Below are 14,533 nucleotides of genomic sequence, written 5' to 3' on the forward strand. Positions count from 1 at the left end.
CATTATCATCATCATTATCATTATCATTATTATTATTATTACTACTACTACTCTCCACAAGTACACTGGTGTGGAAACCTCCGAGGACTTCAGTGTAGCCATTATCACTGATATCCCTACTGCCACAACTACTACCAGAGGTGTTTCTGCAACCAAGTACAACTGATCCACTCATAGAAGAGACAGCTTTCAAGGGTTGCTGTGAGAACATTATGAGCTAATGAGAGAGTCCAGAGTATGTTACAGAAGAATTGACCCAAAAGAAGAGGAAGTGCCCTAAAATTAGCTTCCCAGGGACATCAAAGGAAAATAGATCAAAGTAGGAGCCACTGCAGTGTTAATGGTAGCTCTCCTAAATCCAAGGCAAGTTTGAAGACTGTTTGCATGTAGTGGGATAAAAGGCAAGCACAGATGGTTCAGTCTCAAAGGATTGCTGTTTGGCTTTCTGAATACCAATAATTACTACTTTCAAAAGTTTTTTCCTGAATATATTTGAAATGGTCAGTGTGCTCCAGTAGCAAGCAGTTATTTTCAAACTAATGATGAGGTAGGAAAGTTTTTTTCTTTTTCTTAGTTTCTTTTTTAAAAAATTCCATCCCGATTGCTTTACAGAGGGTGCTGCCTTAGCCCCAGTATCAGTGCAAGTGCTGGAGGTAAAATGGCAACATAGAGTTGCTTTGACCCAAGGTTACTTATCCAAGCAGGCCCAAAAGCTTCTCCCTCTGACTTCCTTTCAGATAAGGAATGACAAGAAATTTCTCAGATCTTGAGTTTTGAACAAACTTCATTGGTCTTTCTGAATTCACACAGAGAGGAGGAATGTATGGCATCTCTTGATTTCTTTGCTTTTTCTCTGTGCCTTACCTCCCTGCTTTTTCAATATTTCCTGAAGCAAAATTTTATCTTGCTTTTAATTGATTCATTTAACAAAAAGAAAATCTCAGCTCTGGTTTGTTCTAAGACTGCATTGTCAGATTTACTGATTCCAAATCACCTCCACTGATTAGCTTACCTTACCTTTCAAGGTCTTACCTTTAAAACTTCAAGCACATTGCTGCTTGATAATAATTCCTGACTCTGCTTTCTCACAGTTGAGGCAGTCTAGTCTGCTGTGTTCAGAGATCCAAAAGATCTAAATCTCCACCCCCCCCCCAGGAGGGTCCAGTCATTTCATCTGCTCCAAATTTGCTCCAGTTCTGTTTATAGTGTGATAATCAATGTGTCCCTTTGAGTTGTTCTGTACATTTTTCCTGCTGACTCCAAATGTGCCTACCACTCAAACACTGATGTATGTCATTTCTGTTTCCACATGACATTCAGTTCGAAAGCTATTTCTTTAGTATTTTATGTGGAAACATCACTCAGTCTTTCCTCTATAGGAGCAACCAGCAATAAGAGAAGAATAACTAAGGGCCAAAACAGATGGCCCTTATGTGCTGATGTCTGGGCAGTTTCAGAGTGCAGCGTTTATATGCCACTTGTCCTGAAGCCACCCAGATGCTGCCCTGGCCATTTACATGTGGGCAGCTTCAAGGTGCTTTGGCAGCACAACATTTATACGCTGCTTGCCACCAGAGTGTCTTAAAGCCAGCTTCCTGCCACAGTGGGGTGGGAAAAGCCAGCTTTTTGCCATCTGAAAAGGAGTGGCTCTTGGTTACTCCTTTTTCAGCTAGGGAAAAGGTAGATTGGGGCCACATGTGCATTGTGGCCCCAATCCATCTTCAGAAGGCGTGGCTTCAAGCCACCCCTTCCATCGGACTATTTTTTCCCCTAAGTATTAGGAACACTGAGCTAGAGGCAAAGACATAGTTGGGTTAGGAGCTTGACAGACGGGTGGCAAAACTCTGCCCCTGTTTGGCCCAGATCATTGCCGCAGCAACTAAATGGCATGGCAATGATCCACTCCCTCTTGGGAGCAAAACGAAGCTGCTGAAAGCAGCTTCCTGGAAGGGGCACAATTGGCACACTCGCATGCTGTTTGGGTGCTGCACCATGCTCACATAATCATGGCACACACACACACACACCTGTGTGGACAGGGGCAAGCCATGATGGCGGCTTGCCAGCAGAGTAGGGCTTCTGGGCATGTAAATACCCAGCCTCATCTAGTCCTAGTTCACTGGCAGGATGGCTCATATTACTTGTCTGTACTGCCCCTTAGTCTGGAATATTAGTATCGAACAAGATTTTGTAGCATCTTTGAGACTGTGCAAGAGAAGTTCTAGAATGCACTTGTATAGGTCGTTTTCTTTAGCTGCTTAGAAATGCAGTGCCAGATCTGTGTCCTGTTCTAGATAAACAGAATACAAGTGTACCAGGTTTTCTTTCTTTCAAGGGACAAAAGTGTTGCCTGACAATAGTAGCAGGCATTCTGTTGGGAAAAATCCTCAGCATCTGCTGCATATAGTGTTATTTGACTGCGAAATTGTTCTGTGTCTTAACTGTCCGGTGCTTTGGCACATTGGTCCCAGCATAAATATAATTCTCAAATGTGTACGATACTGATGGGATGCCTACTGCCAAGGGAAAATGATGGCTCTACTATACATCTATAAAACATGAAAATATGTATAGTCTGTGTGGCATATCACAATTTGCTTCATGAGATACAGTTACTATCTTATTCAGATTATAAGGCTTTAAAAATAGTGGTGATCTCTAGGTTTAAAGGGAATCCCTTTGTTGGACTAGAACTCTGGGAGATTAGGTTCAAATCCCCACTCAGCCATGGAAACCCATGTTACATTCTGTCATACTAAGAGACAATCAGTGGAAAACCTTCCCTGAATAAATTTTGCCATGAAACCTTCCATAAACTGGGGAGATTTAAAGAAACATAACAACAACCCTACAGTTAAATAACTGTATTTGAAATAGTTAACACTTTACTGGTATACACATTGGTGTTCTGTAATCCAGTCACACAAATAAATCACAGGTGTGCATGAGCCACAAGGTCTGGTTCAGACCCTGATTCAGTAATTTGGAAGATGTTCCAATTAGGCTGAAACAGATTTTCATAGTGCTTCATTTAACTTATGTTTGAAACCAGAGTACAGATTTGGAAATTCAAAGGTTCATGCAACCTTCTAGCTTGTTTTCTCTTTTTATATGAATTAAATGGAAGTTTCAGGTAGATTAGCTACTTAAGAAAGAATTATGGGTATTACAATGTATTTCTTTAGTAGGTTTCTTTTTTTCCTTTCATTCTTCTTTCCTTTCTTTTTGGTACTACGTAATTTTAAATAAAATTGTTGTTTATTTAAAAAGGGAACTGACAATAACATTTTTACATCTTTGCAGAAGTAAGTGTTGTTTGCAGATTGGTTGCCTTTCCAGAGCCCATTAAGCCTACCAGTTTTCATATCTATAACTATAACCTTTCTCCTAGTAAAGAAACCTGCAAACTTGCAAAATTATAAATGCAGAGATTTTGGTAGAAGAGAGTGGGGAGAAATGTTCATCCTTCCTTTTACTTGACTCCATGGATTTTTTGTGAATTTGTATGAAAATGTTCCTAGGCAAGAAACCTACACAATTTCCAGATAGACAGAGGCCTAGGGAGTTATGCTGCATGAAAAATAAATAATAAGGTGGGAGTAGATGTGGGTGTATAGCATACAAGGGACAGGGGCAGGGGCAGAAAGACGTGGACAATGGACATGATATTAGAACAAAGAACTTTGGGTAGGAAAACTGTACTCTGGATAAGTCTTGTAATATAATGCTTTAACATTCCTCCCACAAAACATTGAGGGTGAATTGCTCTGGTAAAGTTATTCACTGTGGCCCAGTGAATAAGGAAGGAAGGGGCGGTGAGATGCTGCCCCTTTCTGCTCCGGATCGTTGCAGTGCCAACTACATGGGCATGGCAATGATCCACCCCAAAAAGGAGCTTCAAAAAGCAGCTCCTTTCCATCCTGCTGCCAAGATACCATTAGTGCCCTGGAGTGGTGCAGCAACGTCTCTTGTGCACCGGCCTGTTGGGATGTAGGAGAATCCTGATAATGAGAGAATCCAGACAATAAGCTATGCAGATGTAAGTCCCCCTTATGCCTTTATAACTCACTTTTGGGATATTGTTACAGAGATCAGAATGTTTTACATCCCTCAAGCAATAACCAAAAAATGTGTAAACCCATATTTTTCATGCTGCCCATTCCTGACATAGCTGTGTAGTGGCCACATGACAGCAAGGGACAGAGGTGTCTAGCTAGAACCCCTCTGATAACATCATCCTTTAAAATCTCTAGAAGGTCCTTGAGGATGGCTTCTCATATGTTTCTTACTCCCCACTAGAGTCAGGTGACAAGAAAAAGGTGGGTTTACCAGGAGAGTAGACAGGATACACCTGCAAAACCTTTATGTTGTATTTACACAATGCAGGCTCTCTACCATCTTTTATAACCTTCCATACCCATATTGTTAATGAACCTACTAGTGTGTTGAGACTTGGATTTGGTCCACTTGGGTGGAGTCCAATTAAATTTAGGAACTTTCTGAGTCTGTTTGGATCAACCTAATTTGCTATATGATTTTTCAAATCCAAGCCACACCCCCAAACCAAATTATGTGACAAAGCATGATCTAATATTAATTTTCAAGTATTTAGGGTCATATATAGATCCATTCCAGCCTCCTCTTTCTCAACTCTGATGTTTGGACCACCCACCTCCCTCCAATTCAGTGTGCGTTTTGACTGGTCACAATGGGGCAGGTAGGATTTTTCCTCTTTTACCTAGGAATTTTATGCCTGCCCTGCACTAAAGTTGTGAGTCATTTGGGAGACTGGCAATGGTTCGTAAATAGGCAGTCACTTGGCAGAATGTAATAACAATGGTGAACACCAGTACAAACCCTTTTAATGAAGGAGAAGTTTCTGGAATTGTCCTACCTAGTTGTTTGACCTAGGATGAGTGGGAAGAAAAATACAAAAATGCTAGGGTGGATTTTGTCTAGACTGAATGGCTGAGACAAAAAATATGCCTTCAGAAAAAGTTCTCAAAGCAGGGTTCAGGCCAATAACAAGATGTCATTTACTTTAAAAATGTTGATTTTTTAATTATTATATTATACAAACCAACATGCTTTGATCACACAGCCACACACAGGATTCAAGGGAAGAACTTCTGGGCATGTGGAGGAAGATTCCCTTCCTTTGGAGGGAAAATGTGACCTTTTCCTTTGCTTCCCATATTTGACCTGTTAGGGACTAGTGTGCACAATGGTTCCACATTTTGACAATTTCTGCTTTTTGATAGTACTGTGGTTCCAACTTGTCAAGTAGGTGGAGGAGGCCTATATTTCAGAAAATTGCCATCTTCTGAAATTCCATTTTGCATAGAACTTGTTTGGAGACTAATTTTAAGAACTTAAACTTTTGTTTAATGCAAATCATAAGCAAAATCATCAACTTTAATTTGCACAACAACTGCTAAACTTTGCCTCAATTTATAAGGTATGACTAAAGGAATCAGAATGTAGAAGAGAGAAAAAGCAAATGCATTCACTAGTTCTTAGTTACCAAGTTCTTAAAATGAACATCGGGAAGGCAAGAAAGGAGGAGCCACCACAAAGTATTGAAATTGCTGGTAAGGTGGTAGAATGGTCCTTCGTTGCTTCAGAATAATAGGCGGGTTACAGACGCCCGTTTGGGGCGGGCTGCACCCGCCCCTTTCCCCGGTGTATCAGGGCCTCAGCTGCCAGACCGGCAACCTCCAAGGCCCCGATCCGCTGCTTTGCAGGCTGCGGGGAAGCGGCAAAAGGCTGCTTCCCCACAGCCTGAAAAGGGGTGTCCTTGGGGCTTCAAGCCCCAAGGACACCCCGCGGCGGTGGGGAGTAGGAGAAAGGGGCCGTTTGGCCCCTTTCTCCCTTGTTTCGCTGGGCGCAGCTGTCTGAAGGCTGCGCCCAGCGACGCGAAACGGTGCCACAAACCAGGAAGGAGCTCCAAAACGGAGCTCCTTCCTGGTCCATGCAAAGGGCGCACTAAGCGCCCTGGCGCGGACCAACGACATCACGTCCGCGCCGCCCCGTATAGAGGCAGCGCGGTCGTGACGTTGTTATGGCCGCCCCCATGTGGAAGGGGAGCCGCCATTTTGTACGGACTCAGTCCATACTAGGGTTGGGGGGGGGGCGGAAGCACCGCACCTTCCTAACCCTAGTACGGACTGAATCCGTACTTTCATGGCGGTCTGTAACCCGCCATAGAATGATTACTTTCATGTGAAAATTGTAATATATATATACATAATATATATAATGAAGCTGATTTTTTTCAGCAGAGTGGCCTGTTTCCTACCTCTTTCCATTTAGAGATGAATAACATATTTATAAAATATTAGAAATTATTTTTTTCAAAATGGTCAAAAAAACATGGATTTTTAAAAAAGTATTGGAAAACCCTGGTGAGAAGAATCCTGGACTGATTATAATCTTTGCATATCAGAATTTATTCTCTTGTCTGTGCAGAAACTGTGTAAAAATATTTTGTAGACATACTTGTTTCCTCATAAAATGTTGTTTCTAGTGTAGAAGATGCTGTTGTTCAAGACTAATTATTTGCAAATCTCACATATGGCTGATTTGCATAGAAAATCAGAAAATCAGCTGATTTGCTGTGCATGTGTATGATCTGACTGTTCTTTAAGGAAATCACCACTTTTTATTTAGGATAGTATTTTCAGTTATGATGTGTCAAAAATTCACTGCGTTGTTTCCTTGTATGGATTTATCCACTCTGTACGTCTTCAACCACATGTGGAAATGGATAGAAGTTAGAGTTCGAAAGCTGCTCATTTCCAAGTTTGTAATATGTTACTTATATTTTAAAAAGCTGTATATTTGAAAATACACAAAAATACTGTAAACATTCCTAAAATCTCCCTTTAGCCAATGTGGGCATTAATGTGCCCTTATAAAATGCACACCAGCACATTATGGATTACTTCGTCTCTCAAAAACAACAACAAAAAAAACCCCTCAATTGATCAAAAGGCAGTAAGACACCCCCCCCCCAAAAAAAAAAAAAAGGGAATTGATAGGTCTGCCCATTTCTACAGTTTTTGGTGCGTATTTAGCCAGTGCAATGGATACTGACCCAATTAAATGGAATTTTCCAAGTGTGATACATATTTCAGTACATTCAAATGCCTATGGCCTACCCCATTCACCTGCTTTTGATTAAAATATTTTTCAAAGTTTCAAATTTTTGTATTTCTGCTTTATTGAATGGTGAAAGAAAGACCTATAGGCACTTTGACAAAAAAGCATATTGGTGATTCCAAGCCAGCCACTCTGATTATAATGTGGCACAGGGGAGGTATGAGGGTAAAGAGTCTCATAAATATTAATCAGGGATTAATGAACAGTGGGAGACCTCTGCATATCAATCTGTATGAAAGGGAAGTTTGCATTAAACATGGCAGTTCTTACATATAAATCACTAGAGAAAACTAAAGGCACTTGCATGTATGACTTGTTGTTCTACTAGAAGCCTACTCATAAAACAGTCTTATAGTACATAAGCCAAAGGCATAATTTTATGGCACAATTATGAGTGACTGCAAGAAATTTCATCCAATCTTTAAAAATTAAATGCCTATGAAAAGTGCCAGATTAACAGCTGTGGAAATTTAAAACTTTGTATTCCAATTGCAGCCTGAAGCTTGGATAGGCTTTCTGAAAGGAGTATGCAAGACTAACTTGCTTTGACTGCAATAGAGTTCTGTTAACAGTGAAAGACAGTGAAACCTCTCTTGGTTCAATCATGGACTGCACCATTTAAGATTGTCCATGAAGGGCACAATTTAGATTCACCTTTGTATGCTGGATATCTTTCTCTGAAGGAGCAAGAATCAATACCTATCTTAAAAGATGCTGGAACTCCAGCCAATGGAAATAATGTTTGCACACTAATGACCTAGCTGAAATACTAAAGATTATTTTCTGGGGTATGATATACAATCTATTGTAAGATCCCAGTCTATCAAGACAGTGCAGGCATTTCTTTGTCTAGTTATTGGGTTAAAGTGTGAGCACAATTGGCTGCAAAGCTTTTTATTATGGACGTTCAGTTTCCCGTTCCTGTGAATGGAATTTCTGAACTTTAACAATAGACATGACAAAAATAAAAATGAGCCCTCACGTTTCAGGAATTTGACATTCTCAGAAGAGGATCAAACTACAATGCCCATCAACCCTTTGACTGGCCAACTTGTCTGTTTCTAATGGGAGCTGTAGTCCAAAATTTCCACTAGTTGCCTGAATGCTTATAGGAGGGAAACGTTTAACTCTTTTGCTTCATTTCAATCAGTTGAAATAATTGCATGCATAATCATAAATAGCAAAAGCTAGAATCTGATTTGCCACCACACACATCCCTAAATATGCCAATACTTTTTGAAACATATTTTATCTGTCAGCCTTCACAGGGAAGAGATAATGGGTTCTAGTAACCTATTGGCTTTAAATCTGTTTGATGTTTGTCCACACATAACCTTGTAACAAACCCTTAGAGAAATGTCACCACCTTTCTTTTTCACTGGATTAGCACTTTCACAGCTTCTTATGTTATGTAGTAAATCGGAAAAGATCACACCAGCTACTAGAATCATTTGATGGAGATAACAATTGAGATAGTGTTGCAATCCATTGCATAGAGTTTCACAACATAGGTTTCATTAGCCATCTTTATATTTTATTTGTCAATGACTCTGCACACTTCCAGCATATTGTGGTGTGTGTATGTGTGTGTTTTGATGTTTATCTAAGTGCATTCTTCTTGAGATAGAGCAAAAAGAGTTTCTGTAGTTAAACTCATAGAAACAAAAATACATTTCAATCTAACAAGTGTAGGCCAGAATCATGCTGGCACACTGTATTAGTGATTGTACCTGTTGCAGTGTGATGCAGAGGTGGCGAGGGAAGGCAGAAAAAAAAATATCTGCCTGCATTAAACAGCCCCTTTCTCCAAGATTTTACTTCCATTACATAGCTTCCACCTATCCCAGTTTGGCATGGATAGTCCTGATCAGTTCTGTCATCCTACTTTTCCAGCTGCTTTTTAAATGTCAGTTTCTTTCTCCTTATTCCACCAGTGATGTCATTAGGTGAGTGCAGGAGATGCGGGCACATGGGTTAACAGCCCACATGAGGGGTGACACCCTGGTGGGGTGGCTGGGTGAGTGGGCCCCTTTTGGTTTCATTGCTGTTTGGCTCCCTCCCTGGAACAGAAGCAAGGCAGTGGTAGAATGACAAGTGCTGGGCCTGCTTCCTCTCTGGGCAAGGAGCTGGACAGGCAAAAGCCATGATGGATGAGCAGTTACTACTACCACCACCTCTCAGCAGCCCTCCTTGCACCAGTTTGGAGAGAGAGAGAGACAAAGGGAGGGAGAAGAGGCAGCAGCAAGGGCAGTGGAGGAGAGAGCCTGCCCCTCATGCTTTTTTTGCTGGCCTGGTTTGCTCCCTGGGAAAGGAGTCAGACTGACAACAAAGCCATATAGGATGAGCAGCAGGGTGTGGGAGGGCAGGCTGTGGCTGCTGCCCTCCTCAGCAGCCCTCCTGCATCAGGTTTCACCAAGTCTGGTGATGCCACTCTCTCCCACTTTCCCCCTTGTTGCCAGCTTGCTTCAATTTCTGTAAATGGTGTTCAAACTGCAAAATTTGCACTCAGTTAACACAGCAGTGAGGAGAAGAGAGGAGGGGCAGAATTGTGTCCTTCACAGTAGGCTCAGGTTTAGCAAGGTGCTGGAGCCTCTTCTAGCCTGTGTGCTCTTCCTCATTAATACATTTTGCCATCTTGACCACACTGATATTGCTGGGCAATATGTGTCCCAATTTTCATCTATGAATTGTTGTAATCTGTTGCTTCATGACTGCAGTGACCATGGTCTTTTTTCTTCTTTCCATCATCAGCAGAGTAGTTATACAGGCCTGGTACACCTATATGATTCTGGTACACCTATATGATTCTGGCTTTCACAATTGTTGCAGGTGACTGCAGCAGGTCCCTCAGTGTCCATACTGAGAAGTCTTAAGCAGGCACTGGAACAAGACTGTGGGTTTCCCTGTTAAATAACAGTGTAAAGGACTCCTGTTGGCTTGGCCTTTGTCCCCAAGCTCTGTTAGCAAACTCAATCGACTGGGCCTATAGTTATGTAGAGAGCACCTGACTATCTCATTCTGGAGCCAAGTCTCTGACTCACTTCCTCTGAGCAAAAATCCCCACAAGCCCCTTAAGAAAAAGAAGTGAATAAGAAAAAGTGAAAAATTAAAAAAGAACCCTCAAACTCTGTGGCCAGGTCACCTTCTCCTCTGTACTCCAAAACCTCCTTGACTATAAAATAAATAAATAAATCGGGGGGGGGGGGAGGAAAAGCCTGTGAGCTCTATTTATCTTTCACCCATATGCCATAGCATTCTTCTGTGACTGTAGGAAATGCTGAAAGCATTAAATGTACAATCATGCACCTTTGAAATGACCATTCATTTATGAAAGAATATGAATGCTATTCTTTGTGAAGAGGGCCTAAATACCCCAAAGGCACCAGATCCTGTTTGATCTTGGAAGCTAACTAGGACTGGTCCTGGTTAGTACTTGGATGGGAGACTGCCAATGAATACCAGGTGTGTAGACCATGGAGAGAAGCAAATGGGCATCCAGGAGTGGCCAGAAGCCACTCCTGGCCCAATTGCCCTGAGTCCATGGCAGACACATGCTGTGGCCCTCAGGGTGCCTCCTGCCACATTCCCATGCTGGAAGCTGTCGCTGTCTGCCAGTCTATTTTGGACCTATATTTCAGAGGAAAGAACTAGAAAAATCACCTCTGAGTATTCCTTGCCCAATCAGCGTCTGAAACAGCTGTCTCGGGAGCTGAGCAGATGGCCAAGCCCATCTATCCTGGGCCAGTAGTGCAGTGGACGTTACATTCATTTGGTGCTCATGGGAGGAAAAAATATCTGCGAATGAAATTAACAAAAATATATGACATAACTGCTTAAGTTCCATTGAATCTGTTCATCCCTTTTAGTTTAAGCAGCAGTAATTTGATTTCATTTTACATGAAGAAAATTTTACTGGCATTATTGACATTCAAAACATTGTAGCATTCCCCCCCGCATGCACGCGCACGCACACACATTCACGTGATGAAACATGTTTCAATTAAAATTGATATGTGATTCTGAAATATTTTGTTCTTCTTGAATTGAATTCCAGGTATATTGTAAGTTTCATCAACAATTTGGTGAGAAAATTAATGACTTGGGATTCAGTTATATGGTCATGTTTGTCACTTGGTGATAGGAAAAATCAGCTATAATTTGCATGTTTTAACAAGTTATTAGAGATATAATACCCCAGACAAAATATTTCCCTAAATATATTCACTCAAACATACTACTGCCTACCATGAAATGTAGAGTAGTGTGATATGTTACGAAGTAAATATATGCATGCCAGAACTATGTGCCAAATATACATGAAGGCATATTTACATATAACTCTCAATGCAGACCTTTAAGCAACTGCTGTATTCTATAGTTTATATTTTCACTATAGTCATTTTGTTTTAATATTTTTTATAGGTTTGGATTTATTCTTCATGAAGCTGAGCCTCTGCTCCAGAAAATTGATCTTGAAACCATGTCATACATCAAGACAATTAGTTTAAAGGATTACAATTGTGTTCCAAAATCTCTGGCATACACTCATCGTGGAGGATATTACTTTATCAACTGTAAGCCTGACACTACTGGAGCTGTTCCACCACAGCTAATAGTGGACAGTGTCACCGACTCTGTTATTGGATATAATGGGGATGTTACAGGAACTCCATATATCTCTCCAGATGGTCACTATCTAGTCAGCATTGATGATGTGAAAGGTCTCATGAAGATCCAGATCATTACAGTTAGAGGAGAAATACAGGATGCCTTCGACATTCACACCAACTTGCACATATCTGATGTAGCTTTTCAAGCATCATTTACTGAAGCCCATCAATATAATGTCTTTGGTAGCTCTACCACACAAACTGATGTGCTCTTTGTAGAATTGTCCTCTGGCAAGGTGAAGATGGTGAAGAGTCTTAAGGAACCTCTTAAACCAGATGAATGGCCTTGGAACAGTAAGAACCGATTAATTGAAGGCAGTGGTCTCTTTGGTCAATACCTGATGACACCTTCCAAGGAATCCTTGTTTATACTAGATGGACGACTGAACAAGTTAAATTGTGAAATCACTGAAGTTGAGAGAGGAAACACAGTAATTTGGGTTGGAGAAGCATAAGAACCATATTAGATAACAGCTGAGTGAATAGTTTTACAGTACATTGCACTTAATGTCATTCTCTAAAATGTCACCGTTTTCTTAAGAAAAAAGTTAGACCTTTCTGTACATGTTGTGTGGTTGACCAAGATGCAATTTTGGTGAAATAAAAAATGCAGAAATTGTGAGTAAACATTCTATGTAATAATGATGACCTCTTAGGACACATTGGCCAACTAAATTTATAATAGCTGCCCTCAGTACATGAGGAAATGATACTGCATACCCTAACTACATGAGGATATGCCACATTTCAAAATGAAGTCTTTTTAAAAGATAATAATAATAATAATAATAATAATAACAACAACAACAATAAAACAACAATGTTGTTATTAGTATTATTCATGATGGTGTAATCGGATTTACTGAATTCTTAAGTTACACAATGTGTATAACTTTAGGTTTTCTAAACAGAAATATTCTGCCCTGTCCACTATTTAATGTTTTCGTGCCTTGAAGGGAAATGTCTCATAAGGAAAGAGAAGCCTGAAAAATATTTAATTGTATTCCCATTGTGGCTACAGGCTTTCATTTTCCCCTGAAAAGAAGCTTTTGATATCTCAAGTTTTTCATCTCCATCAGGTTGTAAAGCATGGTTTTAAGACAAAGGGAAAATACATTTGCAACATCTTGTCATGTCATTTTTTATTATCACAGTTTGAAGACATAGTTTTTATTGCCAGTTATAGCATTCTGTTAACTGCTCATAGGACTTTGACCCTTCTTTTTGTAGCAGACTTAGGCAACGGTTTATTGCTCCACTTGTAAAAGGGTTGCATCCACAGGGAGTCTCGGTTCTACTAACCAGAAACAATGTATGTATCTACTTATGAAAAACATGTTTTCTCAAACCAATACCAAGCTTCACTTACACTGGCAAGAAAACTGTTATTTTTAAAAAAGAACAATTTCTTACTAGAGGTGCATTTTTAAAAATTCTGTATAACAATAGAACTTACACAGCAATCCTATACATTTCTACTCAGAATTCAATGGGGCATATTCCTAGATAAGTGGATATAGGATCGCAGACTTTAAAAAAAATGGAAATTAATAGCACAATCCTATACATACCTACTCAGAAACAAATCATGTTGAGTTAAATGCTTCTTATTCCCAAGGGGGTATAAAACTACTGCCCCTTATGGCAGTAAGTCATATTGAACTCAATGAGACTAACCACTAAGTAAATGTGTTTAGGATCACTTTGCTAGATGTACAAACTTTACGTGTACATTGTTTGTCAAATACCTGCTTTTTGTCAATACTTTTGATAAAACTCAGTAAATTTTTGTACCCCACTTCTGCCATTAGATGTCAAGGTATTGTCTTTCCATTTTGTTTCCTTTACTTTCAAAAATTACTGCTTTAGTTTTGGACACTGTGTCTGCATAAACCTATTTAGGAATAATAAGGGTTCTAAAATTTAAAATTAGTGTAGCCGCTAGACTGAGGGACAAAATATCTGCTTACAACAAAAACTTTTTCTTTGGATCTTCAATTTTAAAAATTGTGGTTTTGATTATTCTTACACTCATATAATTAAAGACCCAGGTTTATTTAACTGAAGTGAAACTGACCTCTGTTTAATCAATACAATCAGAAATGTTTCTCTATGTTTACTCAAATATGTAAAGCTGCTTAGAAATTTAAAAATTTTCTAGCATTGTATTTTCTTGTGTATAGTTAGCATCCTGAGCTCTGATACAGTAGAATTTCTTTCACTATAAAGAAATTGGCAGATAGATTTGGTCGAAGAAAAGAACCGATTTACATTTACAGCTACTGAATCCTTTTAATAATTCCCCCATTTTGAACAAAAGCAAAAAACAGAACATAAAATCCAACAACCATGTGAACAGTCTGTTATTGAATGAGTTACAATAGTCCATCACTTCTACATTTTTCTTCTCTATCTTCCACCATGTTGATGTTCTGTATGTAGAAAATGCTTGATAAAGGAGAATAAACCCCTTACATTTTAAATGTTCTTGTCTTCAGTCAATATGCCAACAAAGTTATGTTTTACATTGTAATAACCAAAGATAATTTTAAGGGAAAGTCAATGTGTGGGAGAAAAAATGGGAAAATTCACTGTGGTCCAAAACACACTGCAGAAATAATCCAGTTTGAGACCAATTTAACTATCCTGGATCAATGCTAGGGAATTCTGGGAGCTCTAGTTTTATGAGACATTTACCCATC

At 39.7% G+C, this 14,533-nt stretch overlaps 1 protein-coding gene across 3 annotated transcripts in view; it reads left to right on the top strand.

Annotated features, from left to right (window-relative positions):
* The window catches only part of FSTL5 (follistatin like 5), a 424,501-nt gene extending 410,205 nt beyond the window's left edge, over positions 1-14,296 (top strand). For all 3 annotated transcript variants that reach the window (XM_089525584.1, XM_089525583.1, XM_089525582.1), the window contains one exon: positions 11,584-14,296. In XM_089525584.1, the coding sequence (XP_089381710.1) occupies positions 11,584-12,286 (703 nt within the window). In that variant the 3' untranslated portion in view covers positions 12,287-14,296. The remainder of the gene's footprint in view (positions 1-11,583) is intronic.
* The last annotated feature ends 237 nt before the right edge of the window (positions 14,297-14,533 follow it).

Source organism: Sceloporus occidentalis, unplaced genomic scaffold (genome assembly GCF_023333645.1).
Source record: "Sceloporus occidentalis isolate IW3139 unplaced genomic scaffold, rSceOcc1.0.p SCAF_5, whole genome shotgun sequence".
In the NCBI taxonomy this organism is placed as follows: Eukaryota; Metazoa; Chordata; class Lepidosauria; order Squamata; family Phrynosomatidae; genus Sceloporus; species Sceloporus occidentalis.